The 26,034-nt window shown below is 40.4% G+C and overlaps 1 protein-coding gene across 7 annotated transcripts in view; it reads right to left on the bottom strand.

Moving 5' to 3' along the window:
- LOC123971976 (partitioning defective 3 homolog) overlaps positions 1 to 26,034 on the bottom strand; it is a 291,948-nt gene that overhangs the window by 229,363 nt on the left and 36,551 nt on the right. For all 7 annotated transcript variants that reach the window (XM_046051123.1, XM_046051122.1, XM_046051124.1 and 4 more), the window contains exon 2: positions 18,577 to 18,678. In XM_046051123.1, the coding sequence (XP_045907079.1) occupies positions 18,577 to 18,678 (102 nt within the window). The remainder of the gene's footprint in view (positions 1 to 18,576; positions 18,679 to 26,034) is intronic.

Genomic DNA, 26,034 nt, shown 5'->3' with positions numbered 1-26,034 from the left:
TTGCTGTTTAAAGGTTTCTGGTCTTTTTTTTGGGGGGGGATAAGTTGTTGGTTTTTCAAGGTGTTTTTGGTCGTCTTTTTTAGGTGGTGATAGGGGGGAAAAACTGACCCTGTATAACAAAATTAAACATACTGACAATGGGGGCTTGAACATTGCGGTTGACTTGTTATTTTCTGTCGTTTCAGCACTGATACAAAGTCCGCACGTTAAGTCACTAAGTGAGGAGTCTCTTGGGATTTAGTTTTAAGTAGTAAAAGAAGCGACTCTTTCTGAATCCATCTTCTGTTTCTGATATTAGGTTGAATCAAAGCTGAAGTTAAAGCATTATAAAAGACGGCTGATGCGAGTGTGCAAGCCTGCCTGATCTGACCAAATATAGTATACCTTCAGTCACTGTGCAGCCACACCGCTTTTTTATTTAGGAGCATCAGTATGACTTGGTGAATATGAGAGTCTGCAGTGTGTCTGCGCTCTCCCCTGCTGTTCTGTCAGAGATTGCAGAGGTTATTTCATAAAGGTCCATCTCCAGGTCTGCCTCAGACCCAATCATCCCCCCTAGCAAATCTCATTTACACCAAACCCTGGGGACCCTGCGGCCATTTTTGCTGCTAACTCTATACTGCAGCAGCCTGCAGTGAGGCTCAGCTAAGCAGGGAAAACATGTTAGTGGGGGACACTGCCTTTCCCATTACACAGATTCTCATCGAAATGTAGGTTTTACATCGCTGTACAGGTAAATCCTAATATGATCTTCACAGGAACTCCTCCTTCATACACACCCACATGCATTTTCCCATGTCACTGTGGCTTTGGCAAACAATCTGCATATCTGATATTTAGGTTTCTGGCGATGAAGGAAATGGAAGTTGTTCTTCTATAAGAGTTTCAGCTAATTGGCAAGTATATTTTGCTGCTTTTTGCGGCATTACCTGCATTTGGCAGACTAGGATGTGAACGGTTTCAAAATAAGAGGCGGCGGTTATGTGGACAGGCATAAGCAGACTTGTCCACTTAAAAAAAGGAGCCAGCATAAAGTGAATGTATTCAAGTTTTCTAAATGGGCATAAGCCTGATTTTCCTAATGCTAGAAATCCAACCCATCTATTGCTCCCAGCAAGCTAAACTTTAAGTTAAATTAAAAACCATGAACTAGATCTTCATGACTCAAGTTAAGCGACGAATATCACACTGCCGCGAAAAGGCCGAATCTCAGTTCACCTCTTTATGTTTTATGCAAATATAGTACACAGAGTGATTACAGATACACATTACTCTCCTTAGATGGTGAAATTACCATATGTTTCTGAGCTGTGAGGAGCAAGGAGGGTCAGGACTGTGTGCTTGATAATGAGTTGGGCTTTTCCCCGCTGGGGTGGAGCACTCGGAGGATGAGCAGCAGCAGAGTGGTCTGTGGGTGCGAGCTGTGTGTCTGTTTGCATCATGCTCAAAGTCAGACTTATCTGTGTCTCTGTTATGACAACCAAGCTTGTTAGAGTGTGTTTCTGAGTATGTGTGAATCTGTGTTTGCATCATCTTCATCAGTGTCTCTGTTATGGAAACCGAGCCAACTAAAATCCATGTGTGTGTCTATGTGTATGAGTGTTGGGATGAAGTTTACAGTAACTGCGCAGCTAAGGAATTCAGTGTCTTGCTCATACTGGTCCAGACTCAAACTGATAGAGTTTGAACTTTTGCCATTCCGTTACAGAACAATCAAACCACTCAGTTTGTAATTGCAGATATTACAAAAGATTTCCTCTGATACGTGACTTGATTTGCTAGCCAAAGATTCTGCAGAAAACCACAACATCGTTTCGGAGAGACATCTGGAAAGGTTTTGGCTCAAACAAAAACCACAGCCTCTTGTGATTTTGGAAACTAAACAATTTTTTCAGCTAATTACACAAGTGTCTTGCCTCCCCTACCGTAAGCCTGAAGGGTTGCCAAATTCTGCAACTCCGCAGAAACGGCAGCCATTTGGTTCATGGGATCAGATTGTAATGTCTGAATGTATAGTCCTACTGTTCCTGGCAGCCATTCCTTTTTGTATTACAAATTTCAATAAGCAGACTCATGAAACTTGCTTGAGTTATATAATCTATCACACAAAACATCATGTCTACATCCATTATGTTTTAAATTGCAATTTTTATACTGTATGGAAATTAATTGAAACAATGGTTGCAGGGAACGGTAGGAAAACAGATTTCAATTGTTAAAACACAACAGCATGGTTTGCTGCAAGGTAAAATACATGCGAGTTGTAATAATAGATCTTAAATGTAAAAAAAAAAATGCTCTTGCCTGGAAAGACCAGAACTGACACACTATATATGAGTAGTCCAACTCTTCCACTTGCGCGCGCGCACACACACACACACACACACACACACACACACACACACACACACACACACACCCCTCCATATATCAGACGATAACAGGATGTCTTGCCACTTGGGTCAACTGCTGCTCGGAGGATTCAGAGGTTGTGTTTAGATCTGATAAAACAGGCAGAAAGTAGGGCGGTTGGCGGCAAGTCAACAATCTGCTTATTTAACACTCATGCAGAGTTCCTGAGATCTCAAAAAAGAAGAGGAAGACACACACACACAAACGTACACTTCTCCACACTGGCCAGCGCCAACTTGGCACTTGTTGATTAGCCATAATGGATTTAACATGCGCTTGAGAGCGGAGAGGTTTGAGCCTTTGTCCCCACATGCCAGAGCCTGTGAATGAATGAATCAATGAATGGCAGGATATCAGGGCACTCCACTAAATCCGGCGGCCCCTCAACCTGCGGCTGCAGATAGTGTTGCTATCGGTTTACTCTGCCTATCAAGACAGAATGCTGTGTGAAAAGTCTAATGTGGTTGTATTGACAGCGGTAAAGATTTGTAAAGGCACCAGGAGATCCACTCAGTTAAGACTGAACTCAAATGGTCCTGTGCTGGTGCAACGCCTTCGTCTGAAGTGTTGAGATTGAATCAAAAGCCCACTGAGGGTGATCTTAAGAGGAACTGTCTCAACAGTGATCTACAAAACAGTGCGTGTTGTTGACCAAGAACCTCCACACTGTGAGGCTGCAGATAACAAGGACTGTTTAATGTGTCAATCTTCAACAAATCAATTAACCTTTTAGTCTAGTCAAAAAAATGTTACAAATGAATTGATTATCAAAGTTTTTGTTGGCTAATCATTTCAGCTAGAGTACAGAGTACAAAAAATTGCATCCTTAGCATTTAGTGTTGAAACTAAACATCGAATGTTGGGTCAGATTTTGTTCTTGCTTCGTTCTTATCAGATACTTACTGATACTAACTATTGATAATCCTTTATATGTGTAAAAAGTGTTTCATTCCTGCTCCCACAGGGACAGCAGTGTAACAACACAACCTGTACTGAAAACACCCAACAATACGCACACCAAAACATACCACCTCTGTAGTACCGGAGCACTTGTCCGTGTTTGGGTTCACTGTACTTCACTGTAACAATAAGGGAGCCAACATGTGAGACGACAGTGTGGTGGGGTGGAGCTGATTAGAATGGATCCTGATCCTCGGGGGTCAGTGAGTTTGTTGTGAGTAGAAGTTCTTCCTTGTTTTTCTTGCTGCACCGCCAATGGAGGAAGTCTTCGTCTATGTTTTTATAATATTTACTGTTTAGTTGTCTGTATGAATAAGTGTGTATAGGTTTTCAAACTACGGCACCTTGTGAGACTAATGTTTATCATGTTAATGTCACAGAGTTAAACAGAAGTCCATCTAGCTCTAGTTTCTGGCTCATTACTTTTATCTTTTTAGAGGACTACTGAGGTCATCCAAACTTACTGCTGTCCTAAATGCAAATTATTTTTTTATTATTTTAACTGTGGCTAAATTGCAAAAAAGTCAACAAAGTTTTTCTAATCAAGTACAATCTGTGACTGCGATGAGCGAAAATTATTTATTTATTTATTCTCTGACTCAGAATTATTTGTGACACTTTCACAGGCCATCAAAGCACAGACGGTGGAAGGAAGTGACTACACAAACAGCGCTGATCACATCACAACATCCTGTTTGTTCCGCCGTTCCTTTAACACTCACTTCCTGCCTGCATTCCTGCCACTTCCTGCAGTAGGAATTAAAATGTATTAGTTATCCCCTAGGGTGAAAGAATAGAGCAAATGAATGCTGTACGGCGGGTAGGCGAAAATGGAGGTAGCACTGTCAGGGAATACAGTTTAGTTAGAATTTTCCTAGAAATGTGTTACATATTCATATTACGTATTTTAAAAGCAAGGCAATTAAACTGTATTGCCACAGTACAATTGCTTAACATTAATGATGTAAGAAAAATATTGTTTATACTGTTTTATGCTCCTTGTGTGTCTCCTATGTCTCTCTCACACACACACACACACACACTCGGGCAAGACAGAAGAGACACCGCCTTCCTGCCCTCCTTCACAAACACTTTAAAACCTTCCCAAAGCAGCGCAACAGTAACTCCAGTCCCAGCAGGCACATAAAGCACCCAGGGGGGTATGATGCAAGTCCTCAGAGCCTTAGAGACAAACTTTCTCCTGCCCCAGCCCTCCCTCACAACCATCAGACTGATGACAGGGGTCAGCTTTGTGAAACCTAAAACCACACTGACCCCTGGTGGTACAAGGTGGAAATGACTCAGGCAGACTCAGACTAACTGCTGCCATCAGTGAATGAGCTAATGCGTTATATTGTCTTATTATGTTGTCTCACTTGTGGCGTTTGTTCTAATTACATTGCGGTATGACCAGTTGAATGTATGTCTGTACTATAATGTGGGCTGGTCGGGTAAACGTCTTGTTAGTAATTTGGACAGTTTATTGAAGTTTGTATTGTAAGTACATTTGTTACTATGAGACAGTAAGAGATCCATTCTGTATGGAATTCAGTAAATCTAGTTTAATGTCCAGATGGTTTGAAATTTGAACTTTTATGATGTTGAGTTCTGTTCTGTGTCAGATACATAAAGTACACAAGTTTAGAGACAATGTAGGCAGCACACTCACTTTGAAAGAATGAGAGGGGGTGTGAGAAGCCGCCGCAACAGACAAGCTGATGTGTGCCACACACACACAGAAATAGACACACTCCACTTCCTGCCTGTGCAGGCTGTTCCCACAGACCACAGCTGGGCTGGCTGAGTCACTGTGGTGAGAAGCTCTCTGGTGTATGTGTGTGTGAGAGAGAGTACTATAGGATGGAAGAGAGAAATAATGAAAGAACATGACAGAGAATGAATGAATGAGAATGTTTGAATATTTATCTTTAGTTTTATTTATTATTTTATTTAGAATTTGTCTTTATTAAAAAATGACTTAGATGAGCTTTGTGTGACTTCGCTTACTGTAAACTGTGTTGAAGTAAATCTTCATGTAGACAGAAATAACGACTTTTGGTTAAGTGGGGACAATAATTCAGAATTAAAATGACACAAAGTCAGTTTGCCAGCCTGAATCTCTGTTTGTGAGCAAGCCACCAGAGTCTCTGTACAGCAGCTCCCAGAGGGCAGATTTCAGAAGTTTAAATAATAAGAAGAGCAACGCTGAAATGCTAAGCTAAGCCTGAAAGTGTTTTTGCTTACAGAACAAGTGGTTTTGGCCCAAAACAACATGCGCTGGGAACCCTAACCCTAAAAGAAACCCAAGTGCATTACCAACTAAAAATAATCCAAATGCTTTGAGCATCCTATAAATCTGTTTATCCAGACTGACTGACCATTCTTGTCAACTTCAGCATCTTACAAGAAAACTGATGCAGCAGCAAGATCATAAGCCACGTTCCTGCCAGCACTTATTAATGAATCACGTAACAGTGACTACATTTTGTATTGATGAACCATGCATGCTCAGCTGTGGTGTACATTCAGCAAGCAGTGCTGCTGCCCTTGTAAGCAACCACGGTGAGAGTTTACAGCTGATCTTCTGCACTCTGCATGTACGAGCAATGCTGAGTGGTTATCACTCCAACCCTCAGCACCAGAGCCTGACCAACAAAACAAACTGACGTCTCCTGCTGGGTCAGAAACATCTGCTGAGGGCACAGGCTGCAGTACCACTGTCTGTGTTTGTCTGTGCGGCGTCAGCCCTGTTGTCCCTGTGGTTCAGAGGCTGCTTTTAGTAGTTCGATGGCCAAAGAGGCTGGTTTTCAAACAGGGACCATTCTTTTTTAGATTGACTCTTATTCCAAGCTAGAGGGACACTAGTCTGACCGAAACAAACACAAGCAATAAATCTGTCACTCTAATGAAGTCTTAATATAACTCCAGGATGATACGTCTGTTTCAGCGTCACACTGTCAAAGTTAAGCTTTTCATTAAAGCTAATGCAGCACCCAAAGTGGGCAGCAAGAATGAGTCAGCAAGTTTCTGAAGGCCTATCAGTTCAAACACTCTGCACTGAAACTGAAAATGGGAAAGCCCTTTTTGTTGCTCCACTTAATATTAATGGGCTGTCCTACAGACAGACTCGCATAGAAGTACTGACAACAAAATGCAATGATACAATACTGCCACAAGAGGGCAGAAGAAGTCCTTTGTATTCATTCTTCTTCACCATCATGATGGTTAAAGCTTCTTTATATGAGGAGTCTTTCAGAGCCAAAAGCACAAAAGTACACTTCAGCCTCAAAACTGGGCAGATTGATCCGTTACAGGCGGTGGGTCGGAACATCAAAGTTTATAACAGTTAACCTGTTAAGGCCCAAGTCAAGAACACACAGCAGCTAATTATTTCATAAACATCTGAATACATTTAATGAGTTTTAGGAAAATCACATGTGAAACATGGCAGGAGGGAAAATGGAGGGAGAGATAAATGAAGAAAATTGTAGAAGAGAAGAGAATAGATACATGAGGAGAGGAGGGGGAGCCCTAAGCTCATTATCTCACACACACACACACACACACACACACACTACATCTGCTGTAAGCCATTGTAATCCTGACACTCCTGTTGCCTCCTCAAACATTGTCTTTAAATCCAGTGAACCCCCGCTTCAACTACATCTGTGGTTTCTTGAATAAAACGTGGCCCTTCTTACGTGACATATGTTCTGATTTGACCCTCTCTGGCGCTGTGAGGCATGTAAGGGAAGCCGTTAGCTTAGTGTGAAAAAAACTGCTATTAACCTTAAAAAGGTGAATATGAGCAAAAAGGCTTCAGACAGTTTTTAAGTCTGCTTTTCAGGGGGTGCAAAAAACGGCCACTGCAAACTGCAAGCATGTAGGCTGTGTGAGCATCTGCTAGGTGTAACGAGGAGCTATGATTCTATTCTCAAACTTCTCCGTAGTTGCTGATGAAAAAAGGAAGAGGTGAATGACAGGTGAATTTTTAGATGTCCGTCTACAGCCCTGGCTGTGTTGGTACATGCTCAATCATTTCAGCTTAACACCACAAGTACAAACGTCCCCTGTTATTTCGGCTCCATCCGTATTTAGTTGCCATGCTGAAAGCTCCTGGTGCCAGTGGTAAATGAGCTTGCGCTGCTGGTAGGTCGCACTGCACTAATATTGGTACTGAATACTTGAACAAATCAGAGCTAATATGAGGTGCTATCTTGTGAAATGTCCCAGGAATTTTTGCAGGATGCTAGCTGACACCTAGCCTGGCATCGGCAGACTTATTCACGAATGTGTATTAGTCTGGAATCTCTCCGTTCATTTTTTATTTTGAAGGGGCGTTATCAATGGACGCAGACCAAAATGCCTCTGGACACAATAGGATATACCTACAACCAATCAGGGCAACTGACACGTACTATATATATATATATATATATATATATATATATATATATATATATATATATATATATATATATATATATATATATATATATCTCTATCTATCTCAGGGATGTGCATCTCTATCACTGAGGCCGATGTGATACGCACATTGATCCAATACATTAAAGATACATATAAAGCAAATGTCTATGTGGTACAGTGTGATTCACATATATTTTAGTGACAGTGCGATTCGACATGATTTGATTCAGGACAATGTGATTAATATGATACGATTACGCAACACAACATGATGCATTAGAATACGATGCAATTCAATATGGTACAGAGAGTTTGATTTTATTCCTTTGGTTCTTAAACAAACCGCAAATCATCAATGAACTAAAAACATTCCATTTTCACCTCACATATTTCTTTCTCTAGTACTACGTAAAAAAAAAGAAAAAAAGAAAAGTTAGTTAAAAATAAAAGCGGGCCTGGCCCTTGCCTTAACCTAGGGCTTATTTCTAAATTATAAAGGAATGGACCCTTTACTAATGGGTCTATGTAAATAAATTTGACTTTAAGATGCATCTCGAGTTCATCCTAAATTATAACTGGTGTACACTTTTTAAATTGTATAATAAGTAAAATAAACTCACTAACCACCAACATTTCTCTCACACTGCAGGATTCATACAGATTATAAATATACTACATCTCACGGTCTTCATCACTATACCTTTATCTATACTACGAGAGACTTTTTAGCTAAAAGGGACTCTTGAGGCTCAACTGAAAAATGACATTGATGTATATTAGGATTTAAAAATTGATATACTATATATCAGTTGATTTGAGGAATAAAAAGTGTGGACCTATCATCCAGCTCTGCAATCAGTTCATTCGTATAGCCTAGTTTAACTTGTAATGTTAGTATTACATGGCTTAATGTCCTCTTGTCCATATATGGTGTTTTCAAGCTCAGGGGTGTTGTGGATTCTCTGGTCGCTGAGCCCCGACCGGTGCAGAGACAGAGGGGAGGGAGGGAAGTGAAGACACCTCACTCTGTTACCACAGAAGGAGATGACAGGCTGCCACGGTTACCTCACTGCTAACCTGTGTGTTTAAGGGCAAGGTGGGTTAAGGACAGAGGAGGTGGAAACAACGCACCAAGCGTAAATGTTCTTTAAATTGAGTACATGGATGTATGTGTGTGAATACCCCATCAGGCACAGTCATGACTCAGGATTTGTGTGGGTGACAATTACTCAAGGTGAAATGCTGAGACTGCTCTTAAAGTGTGTGTGAGTAATCATTCCACAAAGCCCCTTGAGCAACACTGGGGGGTAACACTGTATTTACAGGCCCCATCATTTTCCAAGTATTTCCAAGAAACTGATATGTGATCTGTAATTTCTTACAAAGCTTCCTGCCAAAGACTGTGTAATTTGGTGCTAGTTATAGGGAAAATAGAGACAGTGTTCAATTGATATACAATGATTAATTCCAACAAATTGGTAGCATTACCTTATTTTACCAAAGTAACCCTCTTTTAGTCCACATTAGGTCATCTAAACTGGGTGGTACATGCTGTTGTCATTGTTCCACATTGCATCAACTGGTAAATTTTCTGTGCAGGCTGCAACAACAAAAGCTCTTGTTACTGTTCAACCACATGGTACTAGCGAGTGTAATGTCATGCTGGGTATAGAAAAATATTGTTAAAGTTGGTCACTTAAATTGCTTGCCAGGTGCAGTCTGGACCGAATATCATGGATTTTAGGAAATACCCAACTTTCCAGGTGATATACGCGCAGTGTCTTACTAGACAGGTGCTGATCTGGATCCAGCACAGGTTCTTCACAGCTACCCTCTGGCAAAAGATATAAAGCAGGGAAACACTCCTGGGAAAACATAAATGGGGGATTTTGTATTAAAAAGACCTTTGGAAAATGTCCACCTAATTTGGCTAAAACAGACAACTCAAGCCTCATATTAGCTTCAGCGGAACATATGCCGCGTTCCAGGCAACTCGGAAATTTCCGACCTCCAGTTGGAAGAAGTACTCTGGAACGCCACTCGGAGTCGGAGTTCCTACTCATAAAAAAAAAAAAAACATACCTTGAATTCACGAGTAGCAGCTGAATGACGTCACCCCAACCCTATTTATGTCATTTGTTTTCATTGAAACAGTCATCTTTTTAATCAAAACTGAGGGCACTGCTGAGGGTGCAACTGTGTGTACAGTTGACAGAGAGTATCTCACTGTCAGTTTTTTGTTCACTTTCAGCGCCATGTACCATCATGTACCTGGAATAATTTGAAAATCTCTACATTACAAAAGAATCACTTCACAGCGAGAATGGAGCAAAGTGATGATTAGAGCAACGTGAACTTAACTATCATGCTTCTATCATTACCAAAAGTCAAATGGTGGGGTACTTGGGGTCTCTCAGAACATTATCTGTCCATTTTCCATATCATTAGTTCCAAGTTATGAAGTCAATTAAAAAAAAAAAAAAAAAACATCCGTTGGAAAAAGTGCAGGACCCATAAATTAAAGCCACACCTCATTATGCATGCCACCTGTTCAAGAAAATCTAAATAATCAAATCTCTGTGTATTTACAATCTGTGCATGTTTGAACCCTCTCTTGCAGCAGTGCTGTTGTCACCAACACAGATGAGTGACACCGTCACACATGCCTTTTACCCATGAGCCATCCACTCATTCGTCAGCAGGGTGAGTGGTGCCACTGTTTGCAGAGCACAGGAGTGCAGCAGCGGAGACGTTCCTCCACGGCTGCTGCTTTTAAACAACTTTTGAACACAACATTTGGTTACATGTTTAAACACACTCAGCTATTTCAGAACTGATTTTTGGCCCAAACAACAAGCTTAAATGATTTACAAAAGAAGAGGGGCTTGTTTGGCCAAACATGCTCCAAGTTGATGGTGAGGCAATTAGATGCCATTAATCTTGTATGTAACGGCATATTGTTCTGTCAGATGAACACAATCTTATGAAAGAAGCATTATACATATCGTTATAAATGCTCTGCAATAAAAACATTTGAAGCTGGTTAGCCAAGTGCCCTGCAGAAAAGGAAGGAGCTGAGAGCTTGTTGAGAGATGTTAAAATCGCACTGTTGTCGTCGGACAAACGCAAACTGAAGAATGTAATTGAATGTGCTTCAGGGCGATGGTATCTACAAATATGAATGAACAATCAATCATATTTGATCATAATCTTCACAGAGAACATAAATCGTGGTGCTTCGTGGTGTCTGTGTGCAGATTGTTGTGTCTTGTCATAGTTTATTCTATTTCCAGTATTTATATACTCCACGCATGTGTTCTGTTAAAACTAGCACCCAAGCAATTAATATATTAGTCAACTGACTAATATTTCATCAACAACAATATCAATAACAGATTCATTAAAAAAAAAAAAAATTTAATTCATTTTGCAAAATTCCAGTGCAATTGTGTATTTAAAGTCATTCATATCTAGCAAGCACAGTTTGTTTCTAAAGCCTAGCAAACTGTGTTCTGGTTGTTTTACATGTCATTGCTGTCTTTAACATTCCATGCCCGTGTTGCAATAGTTTATATGGCTGAGGTGTAGTCAGATTTCCACAGTACTATAAGCAGATATTCTCTTATTTTAGCTTCTCAGATATGACGATTTGCTGCTAATTATCACTAGTTGCAACTATAGTTGAGACAACCATCTACATTATATACACACACACACACACACACACACACACACACACACAGCATTTCTAGTGTCTGTCAATTACACCGTCCTCTGTCTGCCTCTCAGAGAGAGGTTTCTGTGTCACTGCGGCTGAGTCTGGTACAAAGTTGTCATCTTGTTCTCATTAGGAGGCTGGAGAGAGGGAAGAAGAAAGAGGAGGAGGAGGGCTGGCCTGGAATAAATGAGGTCATCACCAACACTCACTCAGGAAGATCTCTGGGCTGGGTGTGGTTTGGTGAAAGAAAGATGTCCCTAAATGTGTGTCACAGTGAAAGATGAGCAAGGAAATCACTCCGTTTTGGGCAAGAATCTTACATTACATCAGATTCTGCAGAACTGACTTTTAGTCTGTTGGAGTGCGTTGGAGGATTTCACTGTTAACAAACTGGACAGGAAGTGCACAGGAAGGGATGCAATTTCTGTTCAGGGTAGCACCAACAGCAGTGTGAAGAACGGGGTAAAAAGCATGAGCTGTGATAGACACCATGACAGAAAAAAAGGAGTGCCAGTTACAACACTTATTCATTTGGCTGCTACTGGCTGGTATGAAACTGCCGTTTTGATTTAACCAATACACATGTTTTGGCTGACCTCTCATCCATATGTTGTTGGAAGAGTTCCACACAGGCACAGATCTAGGCCAATATCATGTTCACAACAGTGCTATCCACGGTATCTATCTACCAAGATGGCTTAAAAAAAAAAAAAAAATAGAGAGAGACTACGGCTGTGTTTCCATCAATAGTTTGCTTTGTTTCACAAGGGGAAAACTGTGATATTCAAGCTCAGATAGAACCAAATTATGGCACCAAGACACCTGGAAATACCCCTGTAAGTGCCCTGTGCCAGGACAAATCCTGTGTGGTTCAAATTCTAGACCAAGCAGGAAATGACAACCCCAAAACAAAAGGTACTATGGGTACACGGACGCCGATGTTGACATTGGATAGCCAATTCATCATGCTCAGGTATAACAAAATTAAGTGAGGGTCTTGTCTTCATAGATTATTCAAAAGAGCAAGTCAGCAAACTCCTTCTTCCTGAAAGTACTGGTTGTAAATCTCCATATTCATCTGCAGTAACGGGGCGCAGTGGGATTCAGTTTCACAGCATCTCTGCATGTCTGCACGTACACTCTGAAAATCAATATTCTGACACCAGACACAACAAGTGGGCCAAACACAGAGAGATACGAAATCAATACGTGTATACACTTGAGTGTTTGTATGGGTGTCAGCTAAAACAGGCTTAATACTGTAAGAGAGGATGAGAGGGTAGCGTTCAAGACGCGGATGACGTTCCGCTGTGATAGACGGGCAGCTTTTCCTGGATGCAACTCTTCTCAAACCCTGTGCACGCTGCAGCCCACCGCCATCTTTAACAGTTTGATGGAAGCAAAGGATTATTTTACAGCATTTTACAGATTCCTGCATAAATACTATTATAACTTTTAAATAAATTAGCCAATCAAATCACATTTTATTATTAGCTATTAGTGCTGCACAATATTTTGACAGATCTTACAATTGAAATATGATTCACTGTTAGTGGCAATGATCATTTATGCATCATAATTTTCACTGAAAAAAATTATAAAAATCATGATGATGTGACATTTTTTCTGGGTCACACGGATACAGAGATGTGTGACTGGTTGCCCGTCTGTCTGTTGATATTCTGCAACAGGACACACACACACGACTGAAGGAGACGTTTTAAGAAACTCCTCCGGGTTTATTTAACCTCATGGCCCCTCCTGTCCGTCAGTCTGCTCGTCTCCTACGCTGCAAGACGCGTCTATATTCAGCTCAGACCAGGATGTCGCCTGGATCAAGAGCCAAGACGCAGGCGAACAAGAAAACTCATGTGACAAATGCATAGTTCAGAATAAGAAGTCCTTTCTGCCCAGCAACTACACACATACAAGGAATTATATGTTCAAGTAGATCATTATTAATTACTAAAAGAAACAAAGCAAAATTTAGAAAAGGAGAGTAGCTTATATTTTCAAACAAACAGTTAGGAAATAGATTCTTACATAAAAACTAGAGCCTGACCGATATGGATATTATTTTTATAATATTCCATCTTGGGTTAATTAATGTAGTCAACGGACACAGAGGAAAAGTTACATTACGGAGCGACAGTGAACGCACCACCGCAGATGTCACTCACTAAGTTTTGGTTTCGACCCACATGCGGCGCGCTTGAAAACTAAATCACGGGTGAGTTAATTAAACACGGTGACTTTATGAAACGTACTGCTGATGGAGAAAGTCAGCAGAGACAGAAAGAGGCGGAGCAAGCCGGCGTGTTTGCTGTGAGAGATCAGAGGTGCAGGCTAGCTGTGTGATTCAAGTAAATGAACACTAAACTAAGGTGGACATCCAGGCACCACGCTGACCAGGGCCAGACTTGTCAGTGATGGAGTAGTGGCGGGTGCAGCTGTGTGGCACACCCCGATGACACGCACACAGGAATGTGGCGATGGCACAGCCCAGGTGCCATCATTCAGGGTCGTGACATTGCTGCAGGAGTGTATGTAGGGACAGGCCTGTCACCGGACACCTGGGGTATGTGGGGGGGTGTGTGTGTGTGTGTGTGTGTGTGTGTGTGTGTGTGTGTGTGTGTGTGTGTGTGTGTGTGTGTGTGTGTGTGTGTGTGTGTTAAGAGTAAAGAGAGTGCATGATCGAAAAAAGTGGGGGCCTCTGTGTGTCTGAATGTGTATATTCTGACAAGTATCTATGTGCGTGTTCCGGCAAATCCTGTGAGTGAGCATGTGTGTAATTGAGCACAATTTTTTAAGAAAAAAGGGACACCTGCCAGCCAATCAGAAACAAGCATTTTCCATGGCATGGATCCAGCTGCCAGAAAGTGGATACCGACAAGTGATCGAGATTAATGAGATCATAGATAACTTTGTGCATGAAAGGCAGACTGCTCACTTATTGTGAGAAGTGGAGAAAAAATAAGGAACAAGGGGAAGGAAGGATGATGAACGGATGGAAAGATGGCATCTGGAAAAACATTTGCTAAGTCCGCAAGCCGCCACTTTTCCTGGCATGGGTGATACGGATTGTATCAACACAAAAACAGGCCCACTTTTACACTTGACACAGCTTTAACAGATGAGGAGGAACAAACACACACACACACACACACTAGCACTAAAGCTAAAAATGTACAGTATATTATTTTCCCAAGACAAGCGCTACATGTAGCCTGTGTGTTTCATTCCAGTGTAAGCTAATAAAAGTGTCCTTGTTTGATGGGCCAGCCATTCCTTCCAGTCTTTAAAAAGCTCCTGTGGAATGGCAGAGATGAGTCACAGCTGCCAGGAGACCACCAGTAATGTTTAGCGGGACACATGGAGTCAATCACACTCATACATGCTTAACTCCTTCATCTTTCCCTGTTTTCTCCACATAAGTCCACACTAATGTGGATTTATGTGAAGAAATATGACAAAATCACAGGGTTGCAGGAGATTTTCAAGCCTTGATGATATCTGTAGACAAGTTATTTATATCAAGACTGTCGACGCCATTTTTCAACAGTTGTGTCAAGTCTACATTATCAGATTTACTTTATATATTCATGAATAATTGCCCTTTCAGATACAAAGCATTGGGCGCTGCGCTTGTCCCTCTATCTCCCTCTTTGTCTGCATCCTTTGTCTTCCTTCTGCTCCTCAACACACAGACACACAAAAACGCACACCCTTTGCACTAACCAGTGGTGCTTTAACACCATCACATTCATTCAGATTGATAGTGCTGGACACAATGAAAGAAAAGCCTGGCTTAATTTCATTTCCCCACAGCAGTAGCTTTGCTTCACATCACCAAACCACACTGACCGTCATCAGCGGGCATCTCCCAGAGGTCAGGGGTCAGCAATCAGGCACATTTCTGGACAGACATTTACCCATGACATACACACCACCACACAGAAGATGGATTAGTTTTCACACACTTGTGCGCGTGCACACGCACACACACACACACACACACACACACACACACACACACACACACACACACACTGAGCAGGGATGTGGGCCAGCAGAGGCCATGAACTGTGGCTCAGAGGCCCGCTTTCCACTGTGTGCTCTTCCAGTTCTATTAGACTGCAAACGATCAATCCTGAGTTACACAGTGGGGTTTAAAAAGGAGTCAGTTTGCTACCCATCAGTCAGCTTCATTGCAGATCGAGGCTGTACCAATGAAACCTCTTTCTGTATAATATATCTCTCTGGTCAGTCCAGTCCACTAAATTTTGTTCTCCACTGAAGGACACTCGCCAGCTTGAGGGGGAGGAGCGAGAGCGAGATGTATAAACTGTGTAGAGATCCAAAACATACACCGATCCCGAAAGGGTTTGGTGTCAAAACAGTGCCAGTGGTGTAGATCTGTGTCAGTGAGGCTGAAGGGTTGTCGTGTATGAAATGTACACATTCTCTGCTGTGGAAAACGCCTGTAGGGACGAAGGGGTACGGAAAGAGAGAGGGATGTGAAGAGATAGTATGATGACAGCTCGTCGAGGAACACACAGACACACTTACATTTAAGCACATGCAGATACACACCCACACCTTGAGGTCTATAAACATGAAGCTGACAAATAGTTGAGAGTTAAAATTCCTTTAAGCTCAACAGTGGATTAGAGAAGGCAGAGGTCAAATATTCTTTCTGAAGTTTTGTTTGAGTTATACTCAAGCGGGAAGCTTCCGGTCTACAATATGAAGGCCATGCGGAAGTCCCAGAAAATCCAGCAGGGGGCGACTCTTCTGGTTGCAAAAAGAAGACCGGCTCCATTAGAAATAATGGGAAAATGACCCTACATCAGCTGAATAATTTCCCCAGTAAACACTTTCCTGATGGGTTTATGGTCGCAGTCGCTAGTTTCATGTCTTCTTCAATACAAAATGATGTTCATTTAGTAAATTATGGTGCATTTATTTTAAAAGAGACCACAAAGCAGAGAATGTTTCAGGGCGGGATTACGAATGATTGACAGGTCGTTACCATAGCGACCTGTACCCTCGGCGCTGTGCAAATTTAACCAGCACCATTGAAAAAGCTTATTAGGAGTCGGCTTTCTCTGTGAGTACATTTAGTTTTAAGACTATTGTTCACTAGACAAAGTTATCAGCCCTGTTAAAATGAAGCAAGCTAGCTAGCTCCGCACACGGCCGTTAGCTCTGCCGTATCGTCACTTCCGGGCACTTCCTGGTTGCAAAAACTCGACATGGTGGCGCCCTATCGGCCAAAGTAAAGGCTTCAAAACGGCAGTCCACAAACCAACGGGTGACGTCACCATGACTACGTCCACTTCTTATATACAGTCTATGGTTATACTTCACATTAGGGCCTTGAAAGTCTTGCCAAACCTTAATTAAATAATTTCAGAAACTCCCGTGCCCTGTGAGAAAACAAACATTATATTCCCAACTTCTGAAAATATGTTACAAGATTTCTGTCCATCTGCAGAATTCTACTTTCAGAGGACCAACTCACAGAGAATTATCTTGTGATTGAGCTTTGTCATCAGAAAAACACTGTCAAATTAACGGCATAGTACTGGTACTGTATAACTAGGATTGTCAGGCTTTTGACCCAGACAAGTTCAAGTCAGACTAGTGTTAAGTAACTTCAGACCAACTTCACATGTGAAAACGTGAAGAAACAGTCCTTTATGTCTAGTTAACAGTATATTAATTCTACCTAATCGGCAGTCTTTGGATAAAATCTACAGAAATGTAACATTCAAGCAGCTATAGGTATAAAGTGGACATGAAATAGAGAGTCTTAATAAAACATTGTTTGTTTAGGTTGTTTGTCAGTTTCACTTACTGTGGTATTATTTTTGGAGAAATTAATAATTTATCCTCTTACTGACGTTTAATAACAAAGATTCTGATATTGGGGACAATGTTTTATAGTTACATGTAGGGCTGGACGGCTGAAATGTTATCACGATAAAATGTTTCGAGTTAAAAGGCTGATTTATGCTCCTAAGTGAAAGTTAAAGAAACCTGATGGTTGATTATGGCTTAAACTCCTTAAACTAATTCTTTATGGTCAACACTTGAGGCCAAACAGTGGATCACATCACAAATCTGAGTTAGAACATTCAAAACAATTATGATAAAATCTTTGCCAGCAAATATGCTTGAGTAAAATTAAGTAAAAGCTTTTCAGTCCTTTTTCCTCAACAAATTAAACATCTTAAAAAAAAAAACAAAAAACAATTTTGTGTATGATTCAAATTAATAAAATCAAACATTTATTGAATATTTATTAAACATTTGTTATATTGTTATTGAAAAAGTCATAGTGATAATTGTCGTTATTGTTTTATTGTCCAGCCCTAGTTATGTGTGATGAATTAATGGTGCAGCAGTTATAAATGGCGATTTTTTGCCAACGTGTGGGAGTGAAAATGAGGCTTGTGTACATGCATTTATAAAAAAAAAAACAACAAAAAAAAAAACAGAATCAGGTGTACGTTCTGCCTTAATTGTAGAAAAAAGAATGCATATGCTCATTTCTGTCAATCTGTGTAAATCTACAGTTATATGCACCTGGCCTCTGGAGTGTAAAAGTCAGCGCAGTTTTTATTAAGATTAACAGAAGAGATATGCTTAGAAAAACACATAGAAACTCTCACAGATCAAAAAGATTTTGCTATCAAAAGATAGAAAAAAAAAAAAAAAAAAAAAAAAACTCATAAGGGCTGCTCTGTTACACAAGAAGTTCTCTTATCCGACTGGTCAGGAAGCACTTCCTCTGCCTTGGAAAGCAACACAATGCAACTCTAGTGTTTTTACACCATGGAACCGACAAGTATTTTTCCAAACCATGCAAACCCTTATTCCTTATTCCCGAGACCCGCCATTCATGACTGCTAGCAGGCAAACACAAAATGTAGGAAATACACGGTCAACACATGTTGCTAATGCAATTAAGATTAATAGGGAGCCCTGAAAGCACGTGTTTTGCTTCATCAGTATTTTCACAATCACTCGTATCTCTTCCAAACATCACTCACCCTGTCTTTGTCATCGGCCACGTCGCAGAGTACATCATCCAGGTCGAGGATGCCGCCGTCACCGTGCTCCAGCCGGTGGACCTGCAGCCAGTAACTGGCATCCTGAAAAACAGGAGGAGAAGGACTACATTTAAACATGCAAAATTGTCTGGCAGTGAAGTGTTTGAATTGCACACATCCAAACAGACAGAACGTGCATTACAATAACATGATAAGAGAAACTTAAATGATTCTCATTTTTAAGCCACCACAGCTAAGTATTCAGCAAAGTTAAAATGTATGATGTTGACTGAACATGTGTGTAAAAGCAGTGGACCATGGCACTAAGAGCGCAAAGGAGCACAGAAAGAAGCAAGATAATGTACAATGTTATATCTTTTATATAATTTTAGCTAGACGTGTAGTAAGAAATGTGTTTGCAGAGTTTGTGAAAAGTCAGACTAGAGTTATCAGTATGAGAATTGATTAAAGGGTTGTAGATAATTAGGTACAACAGGTGCTTAAGCATGACATTCATTTTATCATTCATTTTGTTCCTGTTGGCTTTTCAGACAGACAGTCATCAGGGCCCGAGGGGAATACCAGCCACAGCTACTGTATAATTGAGTCCAATTACTTGCCAAATGTTTTGACATGAAAAACACATGCAGGTCACGCTAGATTAGCAGAAGGGGACAGAGAAAGAAAGAAGTAAAGTGCGAGAAAGGACAGGAATCCAAGCAAAACAGAGCAGGAAATAATCAGGAGAGGAAGAAAGTTCGGTATTTCTTAGTAGTCATACAAAAGCGAAAGCAAAAATAATAATAATAAAATGGGTATAATGTTCCTTTTATCACAATAAAATATACAGTCATGAATGGGAAGTACACCTGCTAGATAACTGAAAATTCACCTTAGTGTCTTGACACATGCACAAAAATATAAAACATGACCGCACGCTTTTCTGTAAGCAGCAATAGAACAGAACAGCCAGAATGAGGACAGTGCACGCTAATGCAAGTGCATGTTTGTGAAACATGTCAGTACCGTGAGTGTGTGGGTGTCAAAGTTAGGAGTCAGGGCCTGACTGTTTGGGTTCAGCCCGCACACAGCAGCCCGGAGGGTTACAGCCCCCATCACCCACTTGTACAGTTCCAGTCAAGAGCAACACATGCAGCTCACTGACACATTATGGTGATAAGAACAGTTCTGTTGTGTTTAACTCGCAAAATAACTAGATAATAATAGATAAAGGGCTTTACTGGGGGAAAGAAATGGAGACATTTGAAAAAAGCAAGATAGGAAGAGATTAAAAATATATAAAAAAAGGATAAAGGGAGGTGGAGGAAGACAGACAGGGCTACAGAAAAGTGAGGAAAGACGTGCAAAATAAATCTGTTAATAAGGAGTGCAAAATTTAAATAATAAATAAAATAATAAAACTTCTCATAAATGTGTCTATTTCAAGAGTCTATGACTTATTATATTGTAGTTAATGAAAGCTTTTGCATTTTGGCTGAATTCTTCGGACTACATACTAAAAGTGGGCTAAGATTGACCCATGTTAATGCCGTGACAGATGTCATGGTTTGTGACAGCCTGTGGGACCCCCGACACAGAGACCCTGTGGATTCCAGCTGATGGAGCTCAGTGGGTAAAGCATCAGTGTAGTCAACTGTAGTAACTTCTATCTGATTCTTCTACTTCTCAAAGGGCAGAAGAATATTGCTAAAGACATTAAATTTAAACAAATAGAATCTAACGTACAGTTTTAAGTTTAAAAATAAACTAGATGGTCTGTCCAGAGTAGAGGTTCTGGAAATGTGGAAAGCAATTATCTCAGAGAAATGCAGGAAGTAGCCAACATTTACTAGATCTGCATCAGTCAACAAAGCAATGAAAACAAATTACTGAAGGTTTGTGTGGGTGGGTGGGTGGAAAGGGGAGAGGGCAGAGGGTTAAAAGAGCTTATTTTCAAGTAGCTGCTTTCTCTCATTTTCTTGTTTCCAAACTACCTATTAAAAAAGGGCCTGCATGCTCTACTGTTGTCACGGTCCAAAATCTAAACCTAAATGATTTATGGCACAAGAACAGTGACAAATTCTGTGTTGAGCATTCAACACCAATTTCATATAGGTCACATGACTCAGGATGTGACTTTTTAAAACAAATGGACACCATATATGGTTTAAGAATTACAAATAAATGTACCACATGTTGCCATTATCCCTTTTAAACATTGTATATTCTGTACCATTTTTGTTTTAAAACAGTAAAATGTGCCTAAATGTGGAGCAGATAAAATGAAAATTAAATATGTGAAATATCTGAATCCAGCCTCACACATCATGTCTGACTGTCCATCTGTGTGGCCAAGTTCATCTGGTAAAAATAGCTCACAGCAAATGCCATGGTGCCAAACGACACAGGGCACCGAGTCACGTACTAAACAGGGTTATAGCAGGGCCAGGTGATTGATCAATTTTTATTTTCAACAACAATTTTGGCTTTTCCTTTACAGCAAGACCTTTCCCTTACAGCAGTGGCTCCCGCCCCTCCCTAAAAGCCCGAACTCCCTCTCAGCTAGGCTGTGGCATGTTTGGTTCAGTGTGAGCCAAGATGACATGGTTACTGGTATAGTTATCAAAAAATAAATATTGGCAACTTAAGCCTACATCATTTTACATAACATAAATTAGCCTAGCGGCTAGCAGACATTTGCTCTACTCACAGCTTAAGGCTGGGGTAAGCAATTTGTTTCCGAAGCATTTTTTGTCACGTTTGTTGAAATTCTCTTTACATCTCAACAGCATTCGAAAAAAAAACAAATGCTCTGACACCAAACAATTTACATTACTGTAATAACCACAGCAAATCATTTAATCATTTTTTTTAATGCGAATGAAATGATTGGCTGGCCTACCTGCCCGTCTACCCACAAGCACTCTGAGGGCTGGGATTTGTTGGATACTTTCTAAATCTTACCGTCACTTGCTAGTTCTCCAAAGTTGCCTACTCCAGCTTTAACAAACTACAGATTATTTACTTATTTCTATTTTTCTTTAGGTTGCCCTCAAAGCAGTCAGCCTGGGAAACATTGCACTGATGTCATCCTCCTGCCTCTAAGATGCTGTTAAAGTAAAAACAAGCAGTCAAAATTGATAACACACCAATCAGAACCTTGAAAAGGTTTCTGAGGGGGAGAACCTGTAAGCAACATTACTGATAACCAGTTTTTGTAGTATTGATTTGAATTAAGTATTGTGTGTGTTTTTGAGGGCTTGTATGTTATGTGTGAGGTAGGGTTGGGCCGATAGACGATGCCATCGTCCAATGTTGAGCCGGCATCGTGATTGTAAAACCCCCGCTCCCCCCAGCAAATAAAGTCTCAAATGTTCACATTATACCACCCTGTGAAAGCAGCTTTTAATGACCACGAACATTCTTATTATTGTTTTTAAGTATGCTTTGCACCTGCCTTGGAATTCTCTTTTCCCCACACTCTGACACACTCACACCCGGCTTGCCCCCACCTCTCTCTGTCTCTCTCGGATATTTGAAAAACTACAGACAGATCTAGAGTGAGATCAAAGGCTGCATCACCTGCTGTGGCCCTCATCAGCCCGAAAGACCTGGAAGCGGGCCAAGTCCAACACGCCAGCTGAGGGGAAAGCCCGGCACTACATTGTGGACAGCCAAACATTCCTGAGGTGCTCACTGCTCTGCAATAGCACCATAAAAAGGAAGGTCCATGAAGAGGTCCCTGTCAATTAATTAATTCAATAATCCACATATTAAGTGGCGGACCAAATCTCCGCCTTGCGGATAAGCAGCGGGCCGACATTTCTCAGTAGTGATCGGGTATGTTTCTGGCAACACGTCAAAGTTGCTAACTCACTAATGGTATCACACGAAGGAGAACGTCACTGCGACAAGGAAAAAAAAACAAAAAACGACCACAGTGCAAACACCTTTCGGCATCTAAACAGACTTTAGACTAAAGAAAAGTTGTTGTTTTTTTGTTTGTTTTCTGACCAGGCCTTCAAGCTGGGATTGATAATGCTCATAAATGGAATAAAAGAATAAGACGAATGCTGCACTGCAATCCATATCATATATTTATTATATTTTATTGGCTATATGTGGTATCGTTTTGAGAATATTTTATTTAGTGGTGAACTTATTTCTTATTCTTTTTTATTTTATATTATTTATTTATTTATTTATTTATTTATTTATTTATTTAGTGTAATTTGGAAGTTTGTTTAAAAAAAATTGTAAACTAATTTGGATATTTACAAGAGTCATTAATAAACCAGCAGCAATTTAGTATTTCCCTTACTGTACCGAAAATAAACCAAACCGTGATTTCAAAACTGAGATACAACCCCTAGTACTGATGCAGGATATTTCACAGTGGAACACTATCTTTAATTTATCAAAGCACACCTAAAAGCAGTCAAGCATTACAAAATATCAGGCATTCAATATTTAGAACAGACTCTCTTGTGTGCTAAATTTAATCACAGACTCACTTTAATAACTTCAAATTCATTAATTATAAATTAATGTCTACGCAGTTAGGTTAGAAATATATAAAAAAAAAAAAAAAAAAAAAAGGTAGTCAGCAAACATACATGCATGAAAGTAAGCTGATTTTTTACAAACATGACAGCGTAAATGGGAGGTAGATAGTAAAATTAAAAATGTACACTAATTCATTTGAATTTATTTATTTATTTGATTCATTGTCTATGAGATGCAAATTAATGGCATCTCAAAGCGGGGGGGGGGGGGGGGGGGGGGGGGGGGGGGGGTAACAGGTGGTGTGAGACGGATGGCTCAAAAGTGTAATAATTTTAACTTTAAGCAAATGAGGGCATACTTTAACCACTTTTGAAATTTGTTTTACTGCATATTACAGTGAAAAACCTAGAATGTAGTGAGAAAAAAGAAGTGATACAATGGTGGCTCAGGAAGTTTTTTTTTCGCTGTGGAATAAAGGGTGTGTGTGAAGGAGAAGAGTATTGCAGTTTCTGGGATGCCTCTGTGTTGACACTTGCCTCAGAGATAAAAAAGGTAAAAACAAAAATGAAGCGCTGCTTTGCACAAAGTCATGTAAATTGTTGAAGTCTGAAAGTTGAAGGTCATGTAAACATCCAGCTCAGAGCTTGTCAAAAACAAACAAACAAAAAAAAATCCTAAAAACATGTCATTGGGACCCTCAGCTCAGATACAAACAGACACAGAACAGCTGTACGGCCGCTGGCTGCACAGTGTGGGAGTTCAAACTTAGCCAAGTTATGACGTAAATTATAACAACGTTGTGATTTATGCATTACTGAAATAAAGGCGGTTGCACCAGTATCAACTAAATTGTCACACATGCCTCAGGGTAGGCATAAATCCTACAATGTCACAGAGTTGTACTCACTAAAGGTAAAACAGCAGCTTTTCTGCATCATGTTTCATTAAGTGCACGTTATTTAGCAACACACAATCCACTAGAGACCTCATTTATTGATATATTTCAATATCGATCTAGCTGTACGACGATGTGCTACGATGCCAAGACAGAAAGCTAATGCACACGGTAACCATGACGAGGGCACTCCATCTTTGATCACTGATTGGCCACTTGCCTTAGTTATGACTTTACTTTATGCCCCAAGTAATCGTGGTGCAACCAATTTTTGTAGCTGATTTAGTTAAAAAACTAACTAGCAGTTACTAGGTCTCTAGTGTCAACTTTACGCCTTAACTTAGGAGAGAACGTACACACAGCTGATGCAGCCCAGTGCAGAACTAAACAAGCCTTTTTCAAATCAAAGCACCAAGTGGTTGCCATGCACTGTGAACACAGAATTTATTGTGGCAACACTGATTCTGATCCAATTCTGACAGGTTATACAGTCTCAGACTACATATTAACACACGCCATCTTTAGTATAACGGGGTGCTGTACACAAATCAGACCCCCAAAATGTCTCTGGAAGATTCTGACTCGGACTTCCAGTCAGATGAGAGCGACCATGAGGTTGAAAGGAACTTCACTAAAAGTGATGGCGATGATGAGTCAAATTACCTGGAGCTTGTCAACCTGCACAACAATCTAATGTGCTTTGAACACATATACAACAACAACGCAATAGTAGACATGCAGGTAGGGCAGCAAATGATTTTAATTGATTCATCTATAAATTATCCTTTCAATAATAATAATTATTATTATTATTATTATTATGTTTAACTAGTCTCAATAAATGACAAATCTCCGAGTTACCGGAGGAAAGTTTACGTCTTAAATTGATTTTTAACAGTACATGGAGAGCGAGGCTGGGCCAAGCTACGGCATCGACAGCGTAGATTCAGAGCTGGCTCTCTTCCAGGACTATAGCGACAGTGTTTTCGAAGACAGGTTGTCCACAAATTCCTCCACGCCATCTTCTGTCACATCACACGGGGACGGGTCGAGCTCCGTCGCCAACGATTCTGCCCTGAGCTCCTTTCAGGATTTTTACCAGCTGTATGAAGAAGAAGTAATCTCCACATCTTCCCCCAGTCTGTCTGATGCCACAGATGTCACGAATGGACAGATGACGAATGCGGAATATACGGACAGTTTACGGGACAGAGGTGCAGAGGGCCAGCTGTGAAGCTGTGAGCAACTGTCTAATAAAAACTTGAATCGTTACCTAGTTTCATTTTACACATTACTAGAAACATGAGCTTTATTAAAACAGATTAAAAATAAAGGCATGGTTATAAAAATACAACCTGTTGACAGTTTTTTGACAGCATAAGCGTTTGGTAATAACACCGCCTGAGACACCTGCGGGCCATTAATGGCTTTAGAAGTGTTGAACTCCTTCTCAGGTGGTTGTATTTAGTAGCTGGTACATGAGAAGGATACCCATTCTATGTGGCATGTTTATTAATCACTGACTGTCCATGTTAATGAGATAAAAAATTTGAAAAGAAAATAAAGCAAATAATGTTTTTCCTCAAAGCAAATTCCAAGCACATCTGATATCTAAACTAGAGATCTATACAACTAACCTGAAGCACATATATCAAAGGGGCTTGTAGACAAACAAAGAGATTCAGACTCAGTCCAACATGTGGTCGACCTGAACAGACCCAAACAGAGCGGAAAAAACACCAACACGTATTGCAGCATGATGCGTGATGCATCAATTGAAAAGAAGCTGTGGTCAAAAAGGAGTAACAGTAAAACTGGACCTAATTAGACTGAATATAGTTTGCTTGGGTCCTTGGTTGAGTATCAGTTACTACAACATTAAAAAAAACCTTCAATTTTTGTTATTCACGTTTCCCTCCTCTCCAATAATTCAATATTCAACCAGTGGCCAGGGTATTGAAAGGATTTATTGCCATCACCCAATAGACAAAGAGGGGAGTTCTCTGTCTTAAAGTGGTGTCCAGACTGACTGCAACGCAAATATTATAGGTGCCATG

This window comes from Micropterus dolomieu, linkage group LG06 (assembly GCF_021292245.1).
Source record: "Micropterus dolomieu isolate WLL.071019.BEF.003 ecotype Adirondacks linkage group LG06, ASM2129224v1, whole genome shotgun sequence".
Classification (NCBI taxonomy): Eukaryota; Metazoa; Chordata; class Actinopteri; order Centrarchiformes; family Centrarchidae; genus Micropterus; species Micropterus dolomieu.
The sequence above is the reverse complement of the archived record's forward strand: the minus strand, read 5'-3'. Positions and strand labels throughout refer to the sequence as shown.